We start from the raw sequence: 22,780 nt of genomic DNA, 5'->3' as shown, positions 1-22,780 counted from the left end.
CAACTTCGTTGATTTCTTTGTGTTTAAGTCGGGGCACAGTATGGCATGCTCGTCAGTCACATACACAAAAGGTGTCAGTATGCAATTGTATGGACATTGGACACATCAGACAAAAACAGGCACATGTGCTGTTAAATACTGGAGCACCATAGCACCCACCTCCTGAGCTGTTTAGCTCGGCCCGGGTCAAGAAACGGGGCGGTGCTCTAGTGTGTAAGCCTCTTGACCTACATCCTGATGACATGTGTTATAATCCTGGAGTCGGCAACAAAAGCAAATTAAAAACACTAAAGCTCTTGGAGTTTCCGGAGCCGAGATCTAGGGAGAGATATTTTGCGGAAAGCCCAGAGTGTTGAACATCTGGGCCAATGACCAGCGCTGCTTGCAGAATAAAATAGCACAAACTGACCAAAACTCTGCAAGCAGAAAGGCATACTGGCTAGTATGAGTGTGACAAATACTGTTCAGCAAGGGAGGAAAAGCTACTTGTTGACAGGGGTGTGTCAGAGTAGTACTCTAAAGCAAGGGAGGGCGAAGGACTTGCTGGAAGGGGTGCCAAGAAGAATCGTGGGCACTATGCCCAGCAACTGAGGGGGCAAGAAGAGTCGAGGGCACTATGCCCAGCAACTGAGGGGTCAAGAAGAGTCATGGGCACCATGCCCAGCGACTGGTGTGCCGGCAAGAGTGCTGGCCACTACATCTCTGGGACTGGGAAGGCAAGAAACAGGCCGGCCGCTATAACCCTCAGACTCTGATTTTTGGGGCGAATGGGCACTGAACCCCTGAGACTGCATTAAACCAAGGATTCCTGAAAGAACCAGTGGTCCCAGGATAGGTTGTTAACTCCTGCTCCTTAGCTGCACATCCTGATCACTTTAGGAAGGGGGTGACATCCTTAGGTTACTGTCTCCCGTGTCTCTTGAATTTCCATCCTGACATTTTAAGAGCAGTAGATCGTTCTGAGTTTTGGGGAAACTTCCAGATCTTAAAGACACTCTTCCAACGCATCCTGTTTTGTTGAAAAGTAAAGGCAGTGCCTTGAGTCAACGTAGGGGTGGGTTGGGCACTAGACCTTGACTCGACTTGCGCTACACTTCAGAGTTTCTTGGGTGCTACGAGTTTCGTAGAGCTGCGAGGTAACCTGTAGTTGAGGTGCTGCCCACACCTCATAGTATAGTCAGCCTGACAAACATTAACAATGATATTGAAACATAACTAACCAATATAAAACGGAATATCAAGCGTCATCACTGCCCTCAAAGCGCAAGGTAACCGGACCAAAACAAAGTCAGTGCCTTAAGTGGCACGTCAATATGAGCTGGACTAGCTCATCAAGGTGGCGTGGCCTAAAGGGAGGTCGCCTGATGGCTCGTTAGGCCCCACCCGCTTGACGAGCATCGGCTTAATGGACTACATGCACCCCTGACAGGCAGCCCTTTGTAGAGATCAGCACCCTCTCCCTGCTGGGGGAGAGGGTGCTGATCTCTGCATTCACTACCTAAAGAGATGCCTGGCGGGGACAGCAGCCACATGTTTTCAGCCTTAATGGTGGCGCAAAAGCGGCGCAACCCCTCGGCAGGCATTCCTTTATCTAAGAGATGTAGCGATCACCCTTTTAGCTAAAGGGATCCCTGGCCAGGGGCTGCAGCACCATTAAGGCTGAAAAGGTGAGGCCTGAGGAAGCCGCTGGCTTTCTTCCTGAAGCTCCTGCGAATGAGCGGGAGCTTCAGGCTTAAAAAAAAACAGGCCTCGGCATCCAGCGGTCTCACCTTTTCTTCTAGGATTAGTGTCACCGGCTCACGGGCATCTCTTGATTAAAGGGATGCCTTGTAGGTGCTAGTGCCAACATTATGGAGAAAGGGCTTTTTTTCTGAAGCCTGAAGTTCTGGCACATTAGTGAGAGGTTCAGGCTTTAGAAATAAAAGCCTTGTCCCCTAGTGCCCGGTGATGCCAGGGGACATCACTGAGTCCAGGCAGGGTCCTGCCTCAGAACCATATTTCTGAGCCTGCCGGAGCTCAGCCCTGGCACACTTCAAGGCATTAAACTGTATTTTTGTCTCGTGTCTTCTTATGGCGCTTCATCACACGTGATAAAGTTGGATGGCAAAAGACACAATGCTGGCATTAACACAGAGGGTGAGGGGGGCTTTAACACGAAGCTTCCTTAAACATTCGTGAAACATCTATAATTTCTCGTATGTTTCCCTTAACTCTATGCCAGCTTAGGGCTCTAGTTCGCATCCAGTAACCGGTTCAAGAGGCTGTCCGGCTTGCCAGTCACGAGCAACCTGTGTAGCCCTGGAAGCAGCATAATGTAAAGCTGGCACTACTGAAGAAGTTTACATGTTGTAAAGCTGTCTTTTCACCACTGTTGCCATATAATGATAATGTGTTATTTATGTAGCGCCTTTATCCAAAGCGCTTTACAGAGCACATATTTACATACAATATCGCCCAACCGAAATTGGTACTCATTTATCAATGTCTGAAGGATGAAAGGCTGAGTTGGCCTTGCCGGGATACGAACCTGCGACCTGCAGATCACGCTCAGATCGCAGCAGCGAGCGCTCAACCTGCTGAGCTATTTTACCGGCATATGCTCAAAGCTTTTAATAAACTTCATGAGCCTTTCAAGGACCCGTGCATACCAGTAAGTAACCTGTTCCCTCTGCTCATATGAAAGAAGAAATACAAGAGTACCTAACTGCACTTCAGTCAGACACAGATTATGTTGGTATAGCACACACTACAAAGTGACTTCTGTCTAGGCTTTTAAATAAAGTGTTTTTCCCCAGTCTAATGGTATTTGGGGAGCTGCATCAGAAAATGTGGGGTTCAGGTATGTGGCTGTTGGATTGCACTGTAATTGTTGCCCCCACTGCTATACATCTTTACTTGATGCGTGCAGACACTGGTGCCCAAATGGGCGCATACCTGGGTCTATGTGGCATATTGCAGGGCACGGCCGCCACGTGATTTCCAGGGCAGTGTGGAAACTGGAAATGTCCACTTTACGGGTGCTCTGTGGCGAACCCCCATGTGTCAACCATCGTTTGAAAACATTTCTCATGGAACCGAATCTACAACCCTCCTCTCTCCACGTGACCTTTGCCCTGCAAAAAAAGCTACTTAAGAACGGTGCTTTCAAAAGCTCTATTTGGCCATCTTCGTATAAAATGCCATTGGAAGTGACTTCACTACATCTAACCACCCCAACTTGTAAAAAAAAGCTCTCTGAATGCTATCAAGATGCGGCCGTCATTACGAGCCCGGATTGGCATTAAAATAAAGTGCCTGCCCGTGTTTGCAGAGCCTCCGCCCGCCTTGCTAAGTGCTCCTAAAGTCCTAATAACACGCTTTGAAGAACGCCATTGTCTAGTGAACGTTCCCAACTCTTCTGCGCCCCTCGGCCCCTGACGTTTCCGAATGTCCTCTCTAATGGGCGACCAGAGGGTGTAATCACGGGACTGCCCTGCAGGCCTACCTGCGATTGGGAAGGGGCACCCATTACATTTTACATGCAAGCTTGGGGAAATGGACTCAAATGCGCAAATTGGCCATTTTAAAATGATCCGTCAATACCCACGTAGCTAGCCTGGGTCGATTGCTGGCCTTTCTCGTCGACCTGTCCCCACCGAGACTTCAAGATCTCTGAAGGTGCATCCAGTAACTTTCTATTAAGTGACAACGACACGTCACGTGCGCCATCAGGCGCTAGCTGATTTTAACAGCTACATACTGTGCGTGTAATCTCTCATGTCTGCTCTTGGTCAGCGTTTTCTGATGCTGCGTCACCTTTAATTCTTCTCTCTCCCCCTTTTCAGGTACTCCATCTCCCCTTTCTCGCAGCTGGAACGACTTGGCATCCGACACCCCAAGCCCACGCCTTTCCTGGGGAACCTGCTCTTCTTTCAACAGGTACTGTGTGTAGTTTCGCTCGATTTCTGCAGTGGTGCTGTTTGGCGGCCTCTGGCGCCCTCTGCTGCCTTGCTCTGTTACTGCATGTTTAGAGAATGCCTTATTTCTATGTGTGAGTAGTTTCGTTTATTTGTAGACCGCCCCAAGCCCGTAGGCATCTGGGCGCTGAAGCTTACAGGTTACAAAATGTAACATTTATCTTGCTTATCGACATTACATATGTACATTAGAATGTGACTTACTTACAGACATTACATATGTGCATCAAAAATGTGACAGGGGCACTGGGGAAAGCATATATCATATGTACAATACATCAACAGAGGCAATAATCGGTACAGTGGAAATAGCCAAACATTCTTGACATCTCAATAAGTTACATAGTTATGTACTATGCCTATTGTCGTTACAATGTCAGTTAGTGATTACACCGACGGGCAATGTTATGCGACACTGCTATGATCTTGCTCCTGTAGCCATAGCTTGACATTTTTCCTAAATAACAGGTAGGAGGGTTCGGCTCTTAGAGTTAAGGGGAGGGTGTTCCAGTTTTTTGCTAACTCCTGCTCTTTGTTGCTTGGATCGTGAGATCTTGAGTGGGTCTGAGCGGTTCTAGTTGAGCGGGTTTGTTTGTTTATTTATTTGTATTGCGCACCAGACCCGAAGGTATCAGGGCGCAGAGGTTACAAGGAAATTCACAGCTTGGGTTACAGAAACAAGTTACACATGGCCAGCAAGAATAGAGCAGACTAGGGCAAAAGGTAGTAATTACATGTCATAACAAGCAAACATGGGAACACGAAATAGGAGTGCTGTGTTGACGTGTTGGGAATGATGCTATCTGACAGGTATTTTGGTGGAAGGTTAGATGGGCACTCATGGGTGAGAGACAATGTTTTAAGTGCAATTCTTTGCTTGACGTTAAGCCAATTCAGGTTGTGTCTAATTTCAGAGATATGTTGTTTCCTCGAGATATTCAAAGCTGCCCCGATGGCATTGTTTTGAATAATTTGCACCTTATTGAGGTTCCGTTGTTTAGTGCCTAGATAAAGAGCATTACAATAGTCCAGTTTGGATAGGACTAATGCTCTTGCTATTGTAATACAATTGGCCGAGGTTAAGCATGGTCTACAGGCAGTGATTAGCTTGCACGTGTACGCAGATGAAGAGGCAATAGCATTGGTCTGTCTTGTTAATGAAAGAGTGGAATCAAAGTATATGGCTAAAGTTTTTTCATCCGTGGAAATTTTGATTATATTTCTGTCGATGTTGAAGGAGGTGAATAGGTCCTCGAGTTTGCTTATGCTAGCAGGTGATCCTAAGAGGAGCAGCTCTGGCTTATCGTCGTCAAGACAGAGCCCAACCTTGTATAATGAGGTAAATGTCATTGAGAATTTTACTGTCTGTAGTGTAGTCGCCGGTGTTGGGGATGAGTATCTGGCTGTCATCCGCATAAATGGTATAGTTGACACCCAAATAGTCAAGATCATCAAATAGTGGCTTGGTGAATACATTGTAGAGAGTAGGGGACGCACAGGACCCTTGGGGGACCCCGCATGCGACGGGAGTGGGTTCTGCAGAGGCTGAAGGCGCAAAGACCCTTGTGGATCTATTGTTAAGGAAAGACTGGTTCCAAGCGTTGTTTGCATGGGACTTCATGGTTCACCAAGTCAAACGCAGCTAGTGGGTTGAGTAGGAGAAACCAGGCCAGTTGACCATTGTCTTTGAGGGCTTGGATTTGTGTCTTGAGGTCAATCAGCGCTGTTTCAGTCCTGTGCCTGAGTCTGAATCCTGATTTCATGAGACCCAGCAGATTCTTAGATTCGATGTGTTGCTGAATCTGCAGATCGGCCACTTGGTCCAAGAGTTTCAGCAAAAAAGGTACTGCCGTGATTGGTCTATAATTTGAGGGATTTTTTGGGTCAAGTGTTGGCATTTTCAGGAGCAGAAGTACCCAGTCATCTTTTAGGTTATTGGGTACCGTGCTAGATTCAAATGCGGCATTAATGAAGGATGTGATGAAGGGGGCAAGTTCTTTCACAACCTCTTTAATGATAGGCGCGAGACATGTATATCACCCTTACAATTAGATGGTTTTAATTTCGTGATGATGGCCTCAAAATGGATGATGGGTGATAGGATGATGATACACGTCAGTGGTGAAGTGGCAGAATTCATAGCTCCAGTGATGAAAATGGAAAAAATAAACATGCTTTGGGATTCCACCGAGGACGTTGTTGTGTCCCAGCAAGAACACCGTACACCAGGAGATGGGCGTCCGAGAGAGTGATGTGGGAGCAGGGCAGTTTCTAGCCAACTTGGTGCCCAAGGCAAAACATCAGAATAGCCCCCCCAACCCCCGACTGGCACACGTCACTCCCAAACTACACCTCTGTGTTGTGCGACAAAACTCCTCCTCAATATGAATAATTGCTATATAAATGAAGCTGGTTTCATTACATTGTAATTCAAGTACTTTACAGAAGAATTTTAATGTGAAAACACATCTGTTGCTGCCCAAGCAAATGGTTTTTCTGTCACCTGCTCTTAGGGAAGGCCTTGCCTGAATGCAGTTTCAAACTGTCCATAACTGCACACTGCCATGTGACCAGCCTGCCGGGGTCTGAGGGTCCACTGGCACTGGGTTGCAGGTGTTCTGTTCGTACCATCTCACTTGGATTTCGCAAGGGGCAATACTAGACTAACCTTATGAATTTTTTGCTGATGGAAGGTTATCATTCCAAGATGGACAGTCTGGTACACTCTTATTCTACACTTTCGAAAAACCTCTGAGAGTGGAAAAGGGGACAAATAGTACCAGTCAGGGTTCCTGTATGCTTTGCATTAAATCCGAGCGTTTCAGGACTATAACCGTGATCAGCGATCTCTATATTGGATAAACAAGTCTGTGATGAAAGGATTGTATGTGTGTAAATTCATAACAGATGCATGGCTTGGTGCTCACATCACTGTTATCCACACTCACCCTCACATTAAAATGTTTGTAACCATAAACCATACATACTCATCTGGACAGTTTAAGTTTTTGGATGAGAGTATAAAATGGCTGCAACATTGCCACTCAAATGGGGAACAAGGGCTCTTTTGCTTCTTGTTTCTGAAGAATTTTAGATGAGGAAGGGGTGGGTGTCAGTGTGAGCATGCCCAACCCCCAATACAGAAACATCTTTCGGGAATTATATCTATAGACATAACATGATACCGTAGAAGAGAGACCCAATAAAAAATGCACAGAAAGGGGACACAGAAAGGCTTGTTCCTCATACAAACTTTAACCTGACCAATAATAAGCTGATGAAGTGTTTTAAACAAAACTGGATTTTAATGCATGGTAAACGGGCCCACAGTGCCTCAGCCACTACCTCCTCACTATTACGCAGGCCTCAGGGGTTATTTCTGCAAAAACTAGCAGCAGGACCATGCTTGTATCTAACGGAGCTGGCATTAGCATCTCTTACTAGTGCTTGCCTGCAACCAGTGAAAATCATGGCGTGGCAGTGTAGAAAGGGCGTTTGGCTTAGTGGAAATACAATTTGAAGACACTTCTTTGATTGCTTTATGCGTTTAAGTGTGGGCACAGTATGGCATGCTTGTCGGAGCCACATACGCAAAAGGTTCCAGTGTGCTATTGTATGGACATTGGACACATCAGACAAAAACAGGCACATGTGCTGTTACATAAGGGAGGCACCACATAGACGCCATTAACCAACGGGGTGGTGGCTTGTGCAGCGCACAAAACCTTGCTGCACACATCAATGCATTGATTTGCCATGGACTATTGTCTGCATGGTGACACACAATGAACTCTACTTTTGCTAATCAAGGTGCCAAGTGACATGGAGTTGCCATCTGGTATGTGTGTCAGGCAGTGGCTGGCTTGTTTACAAAATTAAAAGACCTTTGATGCTGAGCGGATGCATTTAGTCCATGCCCCAAATCAGCCACTATAATACTTAAGCAAGAACATGACAGTTAACCGTCCCAGGGATGCACCATATGTAACTAAACAGTAATATAAAAAAAAACTTTTTGTGTCAAATAGGAGACATGAAAATAAAGAAAACAGTTTAAAACTTTGAAGATAGCATACGTTTAGTCAGCTAACTGATACTTGTGCTGGCCCGGTGAAAGAAAATGCCCCATGTTCAGTTCTTGACGTTGAAATGTTAAGCACATACTGTGTAAAAACAATGTCTTGTTAAATGAGCCATCATTTATAAATTGCCCCACTTGAAAGGCTGTCCGCACAAAGAATGAGAGGCACAGGGTGTGTGACTCCAGAGCATCTCACACGCTGTGTTTGGAATATGCGTTCCTTTGTTTGCATATCCCGAGCGCAACGCAGTCATCCACAAGACAGCAAAGAACAGCCAGCCGGACATCTCAAGAGCACCCACCGGCACAGCAGGCTGCTTAATCTGTTGTGTGGCAAGCTCAGAACCAGCTTTCTGGGTGGTCCCCTTACTGCGCCCACCTCCTGAGCTATTTAGCTCTGCGGATGGGCAGTTGCCCTCTCCGCCCATGCAAAGATATGGGGCTGTGTGGGAGGAAGTGACGTGATGGGAGGAATTCACGTGGAGATAAATAAAGGTTGCATCTAACTCTGTGGCTCCGTGTGTTACTTTGTGTGGTGTCCATTCCTCCAGAAAGAACAGCTTGGCGACGAGAGGAAACAAAGCCTCCACTCCAAAGCCAGTTTCCAGAGCCTGCAGAGGCGCTACTGCGCTCCGACAAACCCAGACTCAGTGTGAGACAAGGGGGGACTCACATCCAATAAGCAATGAGGGAGACCTGCGTCCCCCACAGATCAGTTGAAGCAACCCAGCAGCCGCTGCATTTACGGAAATGTGTGAGCGAATAACCTGCTGTGAAATTAAAAAGCAACACAAAAGACCAGTGTGAAGTTACACACAGAACCATGGGCCCAAGGCCCATCGAATCCTTTCACATGGCCAGCAGCAATCTGGGCCATGCCAGGCACAAGAGTGGCAAAAGACAGACGCCCATCCAGTACACGGAGCGTCCAAGACACTGCTCCACTTCCAAAGGAGCGTGGCCTTTATATGTATATTAGCCATCCGTTCCTCCAAATCCATCCACCATTGACTAAGAAACATCCATCTGCTCCTCCAAAACCACCCACCAAGGACTAATAAACAGTCTGATCCTCCACTCCTCCAAAAGCCGTTCCACCACGTGAGTGTTTGACATCCGTGGGTCCACCTGATGGTCGGATCCTCCGCTCCTCCAAATCTGTTTGTCCACCACGTGATTGAGCAACAGTTGTGGCCTGCCAGGACACCCAGCATCATCGAGGGCACAACCTAACCCATCCACACAACAAGAGCCATGGAAGCGGCAAAACCCCAAGGGGCCAATGAAGCCCACACAGTGGCTTTCCTAAGGAAACCAAGCCCATTTGAATTAACACCCACCACCAGGTCCAGGTGGACTGACTGGCTAGAGAATTTTGAAGACTTCATAAATGCCATTGGGAACAAAGATGCTGCTGACATGAAAAACATATTCCTTAACCTAGTATGGAGAGAAGTCAGATCAGTGATTAAAATGGTCCAGGCAGTAGAAAGAGTCACATGCCGCATTAATAGCCGCCCTAAATAACAGAGTTGTAGCACAGCGCAAAAGGGACTATGAAAAGATTTACGTTCAGCCAATGCACCCAGAGACCCCAGGAGTCCATGGAAGAATACATGCTCAGACTACAGCAGCACGTTAGTCACTGTCAATTTGAGACCTTCTCAGACGAAGAGGTTTAACGCCTGAGAATCATCGAAGGGTACACTTCCCCCACTTTCAGAAAACGACTACTCAAAAAACACATCCCACTCTCAGAGATACTTGACCTAGCACGAGTTTACGAACGAGTAGATTCCCGGGCAGCAATAATGGAAGCATCAAAGAAAGTAGATGAGACTGTAGCTGCAATGTCCACCAGATTTTTGAAACAATACATGATGCGACCAACAGAAAAGACAATACATCCATCCAGGCCGCTGGTGGAGGCATGAATGCCAGCAAAGAGAACATGTACCTGCTATCGCTGTGGATTCATGTTCCCACTCCAGGGCACATGTTCATCTTTATGACAAACCTGTGGTAAATGCGACAGCATGGGCCACTGCCAGTCGGTAGGAAGTACTGGATGCCCATTTCCAATCCAAAATCCAGAGGCAAGCGGGACAAGAAGACAAGTGGTTGGGTACATAACAGAAGACCAAAATACTCCCAAGAGGATGAAAGTGAAGAAGATACCATGACAAATTGTTATGCTTAATGACAGAAGAGACAGACATGGAGTTTTGCCCAAAAATCATGCTAAACATTGAAGGACAAGAAGTTCTTTTCATCACTGGTTCAGGGGCAAAAGTGAACATAATGGATGAAAAGAAATGTGGCAGACTAAAGGTCCCTCACTTGTTCACCACATCCTCCACCTGCATAGTACAGTGGGGTGCCACTGGCCCACTCCTGTGCATAGGACAATTCTCATATGAAATCCAACATCTAAACATAGCAGTGATGGCCACATTCCATGTACTCTGGACTCCTCCGCTCAAAAGATGCGTGTTCTATTTCAAAACTGCAAAGAGACTGTGCCTCATAGCTATCACATATCAAATGGAATGAAAATGCAGACAAGGCCTACAAACAACCCAATAACGAAAGAAGAGATCAAGTATATATTCCAATGACTAGTTACAGTCCTAGGGGCACTCAAAGGACCCCCAGTTCAGCTGCACATAAACAAAGCCATACAACCAGTACCCCAACATCCTAGAAGGTTAGGGTTTCACCTGCAGAATAAAGTAACGGAAGAGCTACCAAGCCTACTAAAAGATTACATTATTGAATGAGAGACAGACCCGACGCCATGGGTGTCACCGATAGTTCTGGCACCGAAAGAAGGAGGACGCATCTGCTTATATGTGGATATGCGGATTCCTAATGCAGCGATCGAGAAAAAATGCCACCAAGGCCAAAACATAGAGGACATGATCATAAGGTTAAACGGAGCACTCCGGTTCACCAAGCTGGACCTTAACCAATGATACCTCCAGCTTCCTCTCCGTCCCAAATCCAGACCAATCACAACGTTTGCAAAACACTTTGGCCTATATCGCTATATAAACGCCTCAATTATGGCATATAATCGGCAACAGAAATCTTTCATGAGACCATAAGGAGAATATTACATCCATTTCCTCAGTCATTCAATTACAGCAACAACATATTAATCTTGGGATGCACACAGGAAGGCACAAGTATGCCAAGCCTTGATGGCCTTGATGGAAGCTAGACTAACCCTAAACATTCAAAAGTGCACAATAAATCAGAACAGCTGAAGTTCTTCAGGCACATTTTCTCCAGCCAAGGAATGATTCCTGATCCAGAGAAAATACAAACCATTAAACTACTCCCTGCATCAGCACAAATTGCTGAACTGTGCTCATTTGTAGGCATGGCAGTGTATTGCTTCAGATACATTGCAGATTATACAATGACAACTGAGCCACTGTGTCAACTCCTAAAACAGGACGTTGTCTTCCAGTGGATACCCACTTGTCAATAATCATACGACAACATTGTGAAACCCCTGACAGAAGCACACTATCTGGCATACTTCAACCCACAGAAACAGACAGGTTACAGTGGGCGCAAGTCCGCGAGGACAGCACCCAGGGGAAAATGATTGTGGAATATGCCAGATGAGCGCTATTAGTGATTTTAAAAAGCCTACTTTCAGCCAATAAAAGGAAGGTCTAGCAGCGGTATGGGCCTGTGAACACTTCCACCACTTCCTAGTAGGCAAACGGTTCACCCTGGTAACCAATCATCAAGCCCTATCACTGTTCGGCAAACCCCGCACATGCATGCCTCTGCAAATCGAGAGGTGGGGGATGCGACTCCAAGAATAGGACTACTGCATCATTCACCATTTGGGGAAAGACTTCAACCCCACAAATTATATATCAAGCAACCCGGTAGCCATCACGAGACACAGTCCCCAACACGGGTGAGGAGTACATCAACAATGCAGCCAACAACGCACTACCACAAGCCATCTCCATCAGAGACATCTCAGTAGCACCCAGAAATGACCCCACTATACAGATGCCGATAACCCTCACCAAAGATGATCAATGGAAAGACTATCAAAGACGCAGGGCGAGCAGAAGTCAATCAAGGCGATTTATGCAGGTTGGCAGCAGTGCATGCAGGGTTAGCAGAATCAGCAGACTGCAGGCTGACTCCTTTTCAGGGAAACAAGGCTGGTCATTCCCACGAGATTGGGGAAGGCAGTAGTTGAAACAGCCCAGGAAGGACACAGAGGTGTGGTCAGCATGATGAAATTACTTAGACACTATGCATGGTTCCCCCAGATTAATGAGACCGTCCAAGCTATCACTGGAGACTGTGCTGCATGTCAGATGACGTCTAGGGCAGGTAACCATGGCAGTAATGGAGTTGTCAAAGGTCATAACATAATAAGAAGATACACAGTGGTGATGGACTTTTATGGGCCTCTACAAGAGGGAAATTACATACTAGCCTTCACTGCAAGGCATAAATTAGTTTTCACAAATTGATTAGCAGAGTTTGCTAATAAAGATTTTTTTGATTAGCAAACTGACCCATTTGGTTAGCAATTTTGTCCTGATGTTTTTAATGTCACCAGGCGTTATTTGTACCCAAGACATGAAATGAGCAACAATACAGCAGTTTTGCATACCGCTGAAATAAGATATTAGAGGAGTCAGGCCTTGCAAATGCTTTAAAATTCAGCTAGGCCTGCAGGTCGGGTATGATATATGATAGGATATTTTATTTATATTGCGCTCGTACACAGGTGTTTCAGAGCGCGACCAGGCGAAGGGAGGGGAAACAGGGAGAACAAAAACAATGATCTTACTAGGCCCAGTGACATTGAGAACACGCAAGTTTCCCTATTCAACCTAAGAGAAATGCACTCAACCCATAGCAATGGAAGACAACAAATTTAAAATGCAATTTGTTTACAATTGTGCATGTCACTACAAATGCGGTTTGTTTGGAACACTGCTGTCACCCAGAGGCCAGCCATGCACAGTGAAACTTTTGTTTGACATTTACTGCAAACAAAATAAATGTTACGTAAGAGTTTTAAACCTCTCTTGCAAATGCTACTGGGCCGTAATAAAATGTGCTCAACTATGCGAGTGGGCGAAAAGACTTTGCGAGCCACAGCTGAGTGTCTATAAAATGTAAAAGATTAGCTGCATGAATTGACACAATAAATATATATGATAAAAAGGCTCTGGAAACAGTTTGGACAGCCGTCTCCTGCAGGTGGTAATATATAATGCAATCATAATCATAAAGCAAAGCGAGCTCTGGAGGCCAACTACAGTGTTTGTTATTGCAATAGATCTGTAGATGTACACATTGGATGGAACTATTGATCACTACTTTGCTTAAGTATCTAGTTCGCTTTGTGTATTATGTAAGAGAAAAGAAAAAGATTAAGCAGAGTGTATTGCGTAGCAGGCAGAGAATTGGGCAAACTACATTGAATATTGTAGTTTGTGCTCATCTCCATTTCAGGGTACCTGGTATAAAGCAAATGTGTGATATATAGACTGTCGAGGAGTATGGGGTCGCTCATGGGTGGAGCACCATTTGCAAGATGTATGCAACCTGCAGGTTACAGAACTAGGTTTTCCATCAAAAGCATTTGATCATATACATTTTCAAAGTGTTCACTCGTCAATATGATGCATCTTCCACAAGAAAATGAAAAATAGTTGACGCACTGAAATTTAGATACACTAACCTAAACTTTGGAGATGATGCACAGTATCGATACTCTAATCATGCATTATATAACCACCTACATTTTAGGAATGGAATTGCATGACTGTCTTTTACATTTTGTTTTTAAAGTTGACACATATTGGTCTTTACCAGACCACATATAGAAAGCTTAATAAAAGTAGCATTCCGATTATTTCTGAATTGCAATTATTTAAAAATGAAATTCTTGCCTAGCACTCCCACACATGCCTTTGGCACTTAAGAGTGGAGAAGATGATTACTGTTGCATTTTCTCTCAATTAGGACTTGAAGTGAACCAAGAAAAGAGGTGGAAGAGAGCACAGTTCAAGGGCGAGCTGTGCTTTCATTGAATAGGGCAACTTAAATAGCTATCTTTGCTACACAAGTGTCAATTTGATTAGCAAACTGACAGAATAGCATAGCAAACTGCTATGTGACACTGCTTATTTTATGCCTTGCACTGATGAATATTCAAGATTCCCTATCACAAGGCTGGTGCAGTCCACCAATTTCAGAAGCACAGCTCAAGTGGTTGATGAAGTGTTTAGTGAATGGGGATCCCAGTAGTTGTCAAATCAGATAACGGCCTGCCATTCAGTGACCATGAGTTCCATAAGCTAGCTAAACATCTAGGGTTCTATCACCGGAAAATCACCCTTCTATGGCCGCAGGCTAATGGAATGGCTGAGAGGTTCATGGCCATAATAAGGGGAAATAGATCACATGCCTTGTGCAGGAAGCGTTATGCAGAGTGCTGAGAAAATATCGCAACACGCCCCATGAGGCCACGGGAAAGACACCAGCAGAATTAATGAGCTGTGAGGACAAGGATGCCACAGGTTTAGCTGTCTCAGCCGAAGAACGATGAGGAATTCAGGCTGAGAGATACCTGTATAAAAGTAATCGCCAAAGAATACACCAACCAAAAGAAGAAAGCAAGCACACTGGAGATTGAGGTTGGCGATGAAGTGGTCACACAACAAAGGCAATTGAGGACATTAGATTCCAGATGTACGCTGGAGACAGTGACAGTGGCTGCTAGAAAAGGATCCATGGTCGGCTCTTCATCAGGAAATGGCGAAGTGACAAGAAAGGCCTCTCACTTCCGACACTTCAGGAGAGCAGATGAAGAGGAGCGGAAACACCACGGCCTAGCACGAGCCCCAAGGAGAACGTGCTGGCAGTTGAAAGCCTGGGGCCACAAGAAATACCAGAGTCGAGCAGCTGGACAAAGCATGCAGGTACAGCCGAGTAATACGGAAGCCATGCCGTTGGGTTGAAGAAATTTAGATGGACATCTTTAAAGAGGTAGTTGTGTCCCAGCAAGGGCACCGTACACCACAAGGACTGGCCACGAGAGGGGCAGTCAGATAGAGGAATGTGGGAGGAAGTGACGTGACAGAGGGGGATACAAGAAAGAAAGGGAGAAAGAGAGAGAGCGAGGGAGAGAAAGAAAGAATCTAACTGTGGCTGTGTGTGTTACTTTGTGTGGTGTCCATTTCTCCAGCCATAACAAGCAGGGGCATTGAAGGGGTGTCAAGATTAATGGGTGCAGTCGTGGCAGTCAAGTGTAAAAAACAGGGATAACATAAAATAACACTGAATTATTACAGATTTATTTTGTGCACACATACCACAATAAACCAACCTGGAAGTAAATTAAATGTTATAGTAACATGTTTAGCAAAACGAGTATGATAGTAGCTTTATTTTCCACCCACACTGAACAAAACCTGCAATTGCCACCATGTAAAGTAATTGTATCCTAAATAAATCTAATAGGAGTTTACATGTAGCATTAAGACTGCAGGAAACACAGTGAAAGAAGATGTGGGGATTTCTTGCCCCCCTTCTGGGTGGACCCCGGCAATAAAGCAGCAAGTACATTGTAGACCGGCCTTTGGAAGAGTCTGAGACCTGCAGCAACCGAGAAGACCTCTGTGGCCCTTAATGATGAGTAGCAGGATTTTGACCTATGGATTCCGTGTGCTGTAACTTTTAGCCAGCCCTTCACCTCTGGATTCCGTGTGCTGTAACTTTTAGCCAGCCCTTCACCTCTGGATTCCGTGTGCTGGAACTTCGAGCCAGCCCTCCACCTATGGATTCCGTGTGCTGTAACTTCTAGCCAACCCTTCACCCATGGATTCCGTGTGCTGTAACTTCTAGCCAACCCTTCACCCATGGATTCCGTGTGCTGTAACTTCTAGCCAACCCTTCACCCATGGATTCTGTGTGCTGTAACTTCTAGCCAGCCCTCCACCGTGTGCTATAACTTCTAGCCAACCCTTCACCTCTGGATTCCGTGTGCTGTAACTTTTAGCCAGCCCTTCACCTCTGGATTCCGTGTGCTGTAACTTCTAGCTAGCCCTTCACCTCTGGATTCCGTGTGCTGGAACTTCTAGCTAGCCCTTCACCTCTGGATTCCGTGTGCTGGAACTTCTAGCCAACCCATCACCCATGGATTCAGTGTGCTGTAACTTCTAGCCAACCCTTCACCCATGGATTGGATTCTGTGTGCTGTAACTTCTAGCCAACCCTTCACCCATGGATTCTGTGTGCTGTAACTTCTAGCCAGCCCTCCACCGTGTGCTATAACTTCTAGCCAACCCTTCACCTCTGGATTCCGTGTGCTGTAACTTTTAGCCAGCCCTTCACCTCTGGATTCCGTGTGCTGTAACTTTTAGCCAGCCCTCCACCTATGGATTCCGTGTGCTGTAACTTCGAGCCAGCCCTTCACCTATGGATTCTGTGTGCTGTAAATTCTAGCCAGCCCTTCACCTATGAATTCCGTGTGCTGTAACTTCTAGCTAGTCCATCCCTTCACTTGGGGATGACGTGATTGAGGGCAGTAAACATGTTTTACCTCTTCCTATTAAGTCGAGCTGGACATTGGTGGGATTCTTATGCAGAATGCAACCTGGTCATCAATCAGTATTACCCGCTTGCAGTATTTTCCATATGCAGGACTCAGTGAATACTTTGTAATCCCATAATTAGCCACTGGGTATCATTTACAGACCACCTGAAAGTGAAGGAGAAGATGGACGTGTGAGTAGCATGCCACTATGCAGAGATCATATAGTGCTCAATAAGTTTTTGTCTGGGAATATATAGTTGTAAATTGCTGTTGCTGGGCCCTATCCTATCTCTAGCGAGCCCCAGAACCCTTCTTTCCTACTATTCGTACACCCTTCCTATTCCCAAGAACCACCAAAGTCAAGTCCATCTCTTTTTGGAGGTTAGACATTGTCTGTTGTAGGAGGCGAGGTGACTCCTTCTGGGCCTCACTGCAGACTGATGTCGAGAGGACTAGGAAGAGACACTAGGGGAGATTTCCTGCGCTGCCTGTGGCAGAGCACTGGCCAATCGAGCCCTGATGCCCAACCATCATCCCAGACCTGGTGGAAGCGTGACCCCACTATCATGCTTCTCTAAAGGAATCTGTACTTATGAAAAGGCACTTAAAACTGGAGCGTGGCCAATTTTTAATCACTCCCAAATGAAGCAGTGGCACCGTAGAGTACTGATTTCCTCACTGTCACTTCACGTGATTCATTCAATCTCAGCTTCCCTGCCAGGCATTGTCAAAGTGTCAGTCACAGCGGGCACCCCATTTACTTTATGTATTGAGCATTTGTTAGACACTGCTTCCATGCACCACACAGCAAAAGTGGGGAGGGAGCAAGGGGAGTAAATAACAGTGGCAGAACAGTAAATACACAATCGTGGTCCTATTAGGCCTTGTGACGTTTCGGACGTACAAGTGCAGTGAAGTGAAGATAAGTGCAGGAATGGAAGGGATGGGGGGGCAAGGTATGGGCAAGTGCTGGTGATAGCCTAGAAGGGAAGTGCCAAGATGGGAGGCCACAGGCTAAGTGCTAGGGCGTAGGAATCCCAAGGGTGAGATGCACAGCCGCCAGGCAGTAGGCCCGCAAGGGCAGTGCAAAAGGTGGGAGGGTGCTGGTGTCGACTAGGTAGAGGGCCTGGTAATCTGTGAGATTCATGAAGGACCAGGCTGCCAGTCGCAGTGGGATGATTAGCAGGGAAAGAAGAACAGAGTGTCTAGAAGTTTCTCAAATTTAAGGAGGTCTGGCTCAAGTCTGAGGTGGGCAGGGAGGCTATTCCAAAGAGAGGCACAAGCCGAAGATTGAGACCTGCCCCCAGCTCCCTATTTGGAGAAGCGTTTGACAAGCAGAGAGTTGGAGTTAGAGGAGCGGAGGGCTCTAGCAGGGAAGTATTTAGGGAGAGAAAGTTGGAGATGGCATGGCCCCAGGCCCCAGAAGGCCTTGTGGATGATGCAGAGGGTCTTTGCCAGCTGGGCATGTTTTATTATGACTGCAAGTAATACCACTCGGTTTCCAAGTGATCACCGCTGGAAGCAGCATGGTCCTTTATGCTACTCACCCCATGGGCTGCTGTTGTAATGTAATGCCTATTGGTAGTCGATCTGCGTTACTTGCACACTCATTTGGTTAGTGGCCCTTGATAGTCCTGAATGGTCCCTGCATTGTTTGCTGTGTATTTTGGCAGACAGCCCTGCTGTTTTCTGTTGTGCTGGCACGAGTGATTCCATATTCTCCAAAGTGAGATGCCATGCCGCTAAGCAACATCTGTGGGCAACCTGAAGATACTTGGGCATGGTGAACACAGGCAGCTCTTCAGCTATGAAAGATGGGCTTATGGCAGACACGACGCTGGCAAAGTTCACACAAGATAAACCCTCAGAGCTCGTGGTCAACGGACGCCCCTGTAGATAGCATTAAACAGGAATTGACGTTTGTGCCTTTCACTGTATGCCCGCAGCCGTGCTTGCCCCTACAGAATACCAATACTCGAGTAAAACACTGCTACACTTATTTATGGGTCCAGGTACAGCCCAACCATGGTGGCGCTGTGGAGCAGCCCAAGATGGCTGCTTAGTCCTTGGGCTCCGTGCTGACACGAAGGAAATCTGATTGCATCTGCAGTGTACTTCATCCGAATGCACTGAATTCTTGGTGGGTGACAGCTGACTTCCTTTCGACTGAGCGCCCCGAGTTTGAGCGGTTTTCGGTGACTGGGGACCAAACTACGGCGATTGATTCATCCTGCCAGCTCTGTGAGCTTTGCGGCCCTCCCTTGAGACTGGCCGCCCTGTGCCTGGCGTCGCTGCTGCTGCCGATGTATCACCCGCGACACCTGCCCTTGCTCCTCCCGATCTGTTCCGGCTGCGCCTCTGGTCCCGCTTGAGCCACTTGCCGCCGGGGTCTGGTGCTGCCCTGGGGGTGACCTGGCGCTGGGGCCGAGTGGAGGCGTACCTCGCCTCGCTGGCTGGCCGGGGCCTGGGGGGGCGTCGTTGACTCAGTGTGGGAGCCCGGCTATTGCCTGCTAGTGCCTCCTGTGGAGGCGGCTCACTCTGGACTAGCTAACTCTGGACTCGCGGAGTGGTTGTCTGCCCCTCCCGCCCTCTCGGATCCGTGGCCTGCTTCTGCCCGACTGCTGCAGCCCCCGTCCTGGTGGGGGATGATCTCCCCTCCGCCTGTACTCCACGTGGTGGACGGACATCGGCCGCCGCGCGGTGCGCTTCCCCGATCGGCGGCAGACACCTGGAGGCAGACTTGGCCCTCCTGCTTTCCTCCAGAGAGGCCGCGTTCAAGGTGAGGAGCGGGGGATGCGATCGGTGGCCTGGTGGCATGCCCCATGCCTATGGGCCTCATTACTGGATGAACCCTCTTCTCTTTGCCATCCCCTGTGTGGATGCCCCAGGGCCCTTGTGGCGCCCGCTAACTTCTGTGCTTTTGGCCCATCCATCCGCCCGTAGTTACACCCGGATCCTGCCTGGGGGAAGCCTCACCTGGCGTGACCACCGCAGGGCATACCCGTGGCTGTGGCCTGTCTCTGCCACAGAAATCTGGTACTCCGCTGGCCCTTTAACTCACTGGGCGGACTTCATTCACTCCTCCTTCGGGCTACCAGTTGTGGTGGACCGCCGGGAAGCGCCAGCAGGGCGATCTTGCTGGCTGCCACCTCTAATCAGGGAACGTGGGGACCGTTGCCTTGCCCTACCACTCCATTGTTTGTCTGCGGTGGCTCGCCCTTCCGGGGCCCCCTGCATCTTGCCCCTCCAGTACAACTCCTGCACCGCCATGGCCATCCCTTGCTAAATTTGCCTGGCTGCTCATACCCACTGTGTCCTCCATTCTTACGAACTATCACCGGCGGTACTGGTGCCTCCCACCCATCCCTGACCCCATTAAGCGCTCTGCTCCAATACTCGCACACTCATCAGCGATGCCTAACAGGTCCCGCAGAGGGGGTAAGGGAGGCGCCGTGGACAAATTCACCACATCTGTCACTAGGGCTGAAGCGGCCCTCACATCATCAGCGCAGGGGGAGCCAGAGGCCGTCCCACACTCCAACTCTATAGCACCGGACTTAACCCCTATGATGGAATCAATAGCCAAGAACTTTGCCTCCTTTCACGAGAAACTAGATGACATAAACGCCAATGTCGCCTCCCTGAAAACCAGAGTCGACCAGGCCGGGACCAGAATCACTGCTGTCGAGAACAGGATCTCTGCAAATGAGGACAAAATACATACGGTTCAGACCACAGTTGCCTCTCTCTCTCAGGATATGAAGACCGTAATGGCGAAGTGTGATGATTTGGAGTCTCGCTCGCGCCGGAACAACCTTCGCCTGGTTGGTGTTCCCGAAACCGCTCTTAGAGGCCGCATGGAAGACGCGGTCGAGAACTTACTTAAAGACCTGCTTGGTAACCCAGCCCTGTCACCATATTTCACGGTTGAGCTTGCTCATCGGGCCCTATCTCCGCGACCGAAGCCAGGGGACTTCCCCAGGCCCATCATTGCTCGGATCCTGAATTACAGCGACAGAGACCTTATCCTGCGCCTGACACGTGAAAAGGGGGAACTACGCCTGGAGGGCCACACCATCCGGATCTTCCCTGATTTCTCAGTGGGAGTACAGCAGGAGAGGCACCAGTTTCTAGGCGTCAAAAAGCTGCTTAGAGAACGCAATGTACCCTATGCTATACTGTTTCCAGCCCACCTCAAGATCACTCATAATGGTCAACTCTATTTTTTCACTGTCCCCGATGAAGCGGTGAAGTTTATCGAATCACAAATCCCTCTTCCCAACACTGGGGACGCCCCCGCTGAGGACGATTGATCCGGATTCACCCTTTGCCTTTGCTTGCTCTGTCTGATGTATTTCGCTTATTGATGTGCACATAGCAATGACTTACACTTGAACTCTTGGCTACTGAGACAGGTTGCATACCCATCGTCCCCTTGCAGGGAGGTTGTCTCACAAATGTCTTCCTATACTGACTGTGCTCCCTGGCCCTTTCCCTACTTATCTCGTATCTCATTACCATGCTCATTATTACTTGACTCATCTATGTGTTGATAGCAATGTAACATATTGGTTCGCCTACATGTAGGCATCTGTCGCCTGAGATGAACGGACTTGATGAGCTTACCACTGGTGCCCATGAGCGGTTCCCCGCCTTTCCTTCCGTTTTTGCTTTTATGGCCTTGTCCTGGCACTGGTGATTTTATTCACTGCACTCACATGCCTGATCACTGCCTCCCTGGGTTCGGGGATTCTGGCCATTTGGCTATACCCTCTCTATTCTATCTCGGGGTTTGCGGGTCGGGTCTCGCTACTTTGCCAATGTCTGTTCAACGTACCGCAGGACATTATATGTCATTACTATCTTTCTGGGTGTCCCGCACGGCAACAGCGCTCCACACTGCAATTGCAAGGTTTGGTCTTGTTGACTTGATGTTGGGTTTTGGCCCCGGTTGGGCCACACTGAAGCGGGCCCACGTTGGGCTCCGCCTGTTTTTCCCTGTTCCATGGGGAGTTTTGGTTTTGAAGGGAGCGGGGAGGTGGGACACACTGCCTGCCGGGAAGGGGTGGTGCGGGAGGGGGAGGGGGTTGGATTGGGTATTGTTATTGGAAAAGGCAGAGGCAGACTGGCAGATCACAGGGCATTGGGGGCCCAGTACGCTGGTGGTTACCGCCGTAAATACAGTTTACGACAACAGTGGTGGGATGTACACTAGTCTCTTGAAATGCCCGTTACAGTAATGTCTTGGAATATGCGGGGCTTGAGCAACTACACCAAGGCTTGTATGATTGTCCTACGCTAACAGGCACGGCTGCAAAATAATACTCCTGCAGGAGACACACTCCATGGGCTCTCTGATCAGGAGTATGGCACCAGCATGGGGGCCCCACAGATACTACACTTCGTACTCCACCCGGGCCAGAGGGGTGTTGACAATGGTTCACAAATCACTTAAGTTTGTCCTCCACAAGAGGAGGGGAGATACATTATATTTCACTGTGCGATAGCTAACAGTGAATACCTGTTAGTAAACACCTATGGCCCCAATGTAGACTCCCCTGACTTCATAGACCTGGTGGTATCCATATTGCTCGGATATGTGGGGGTGCAGATCATCTGGGGGGGACATGAATTTAATCCTGGACACTATACTTGACAGGATGGGCGTGGCCCCTAGTCCCCTGCCCAGCGCAGCGCGCAGGCTTTTGGCACATTGTAAAACATCCATGATGTATGGCGGGCATTGCACCCACAATCATGTGAGTACACCCACTACTCCTCGGTCCACGACAGCTCCGCTAGGATTGACATGTTTCTACTGTCAAGTAAAATGCTAGGCAAAGTAACCGACACGCAGAGTCTTGCCCGCACCCTGTCAAATCATTCACCGGTCTTGATATCCCTGGAACTGGGCATGCCGGCCCCTACCGCCAGTGGTCGAAGTGTAGGAAAAGAAGTAGTGGAACTATGTTCCGTACTGGCCTGCCCCGTCTCCCCACAGACCCCATCGCCAAGCCCCCTCCCATGCACAATAAAACCCCCAAAACACATGGGCCTGCTCTTTAAGTGAACTGCCTGTGCAGTGCACTGAAAGTGCAAGTTTCAACTTCTTCCTAAACTTTTATTTTAAAACAAAACCATTCCGGA

General features: G+C 47.9%; 1 protein-coding gene across 1 annotated transcript in view; it reads left to right on the top strand.

Moving 5' to 3' along the window:
- TBXAS1 (thromboxane A synthase 1) overlaps positions 1-22,780 on the top strand; it is a 548,307-nt gene that overhangs the window by 293,516 nt on the left and 232,011 nt on the right. Inside the window, exon 3 of the mRNA XM_069628729.1 lies at positions 3,825-3,918. Coding sequence (XP_069484830.1) covers positions 3,825-3,918 — 94 coding nt within the window. The remainder of the gene's footprint in view (positions 1-3,824; positions 3,919-22,780) is intronic.

Source organism: Ambystoma mexicanum, chromosome 12, assembly GCF_040938575.1.
Source record: "Ambystoma mexicanum isolate Mex_15411 chromosome 12, UKY_AmexF1_1, whole genome shotgun sequence".
Lineage (NCBI taxonomy): Eukaryota > Metazoa > Chordata > Amphibia > Caudata > Ambystomatidae > Ambystoma > Ambystoma mexicanum.
Note: the sequence above shows the minus strand (reverse complement) of the source record. Positions and strands in the feature narration are given on the sequence as shown.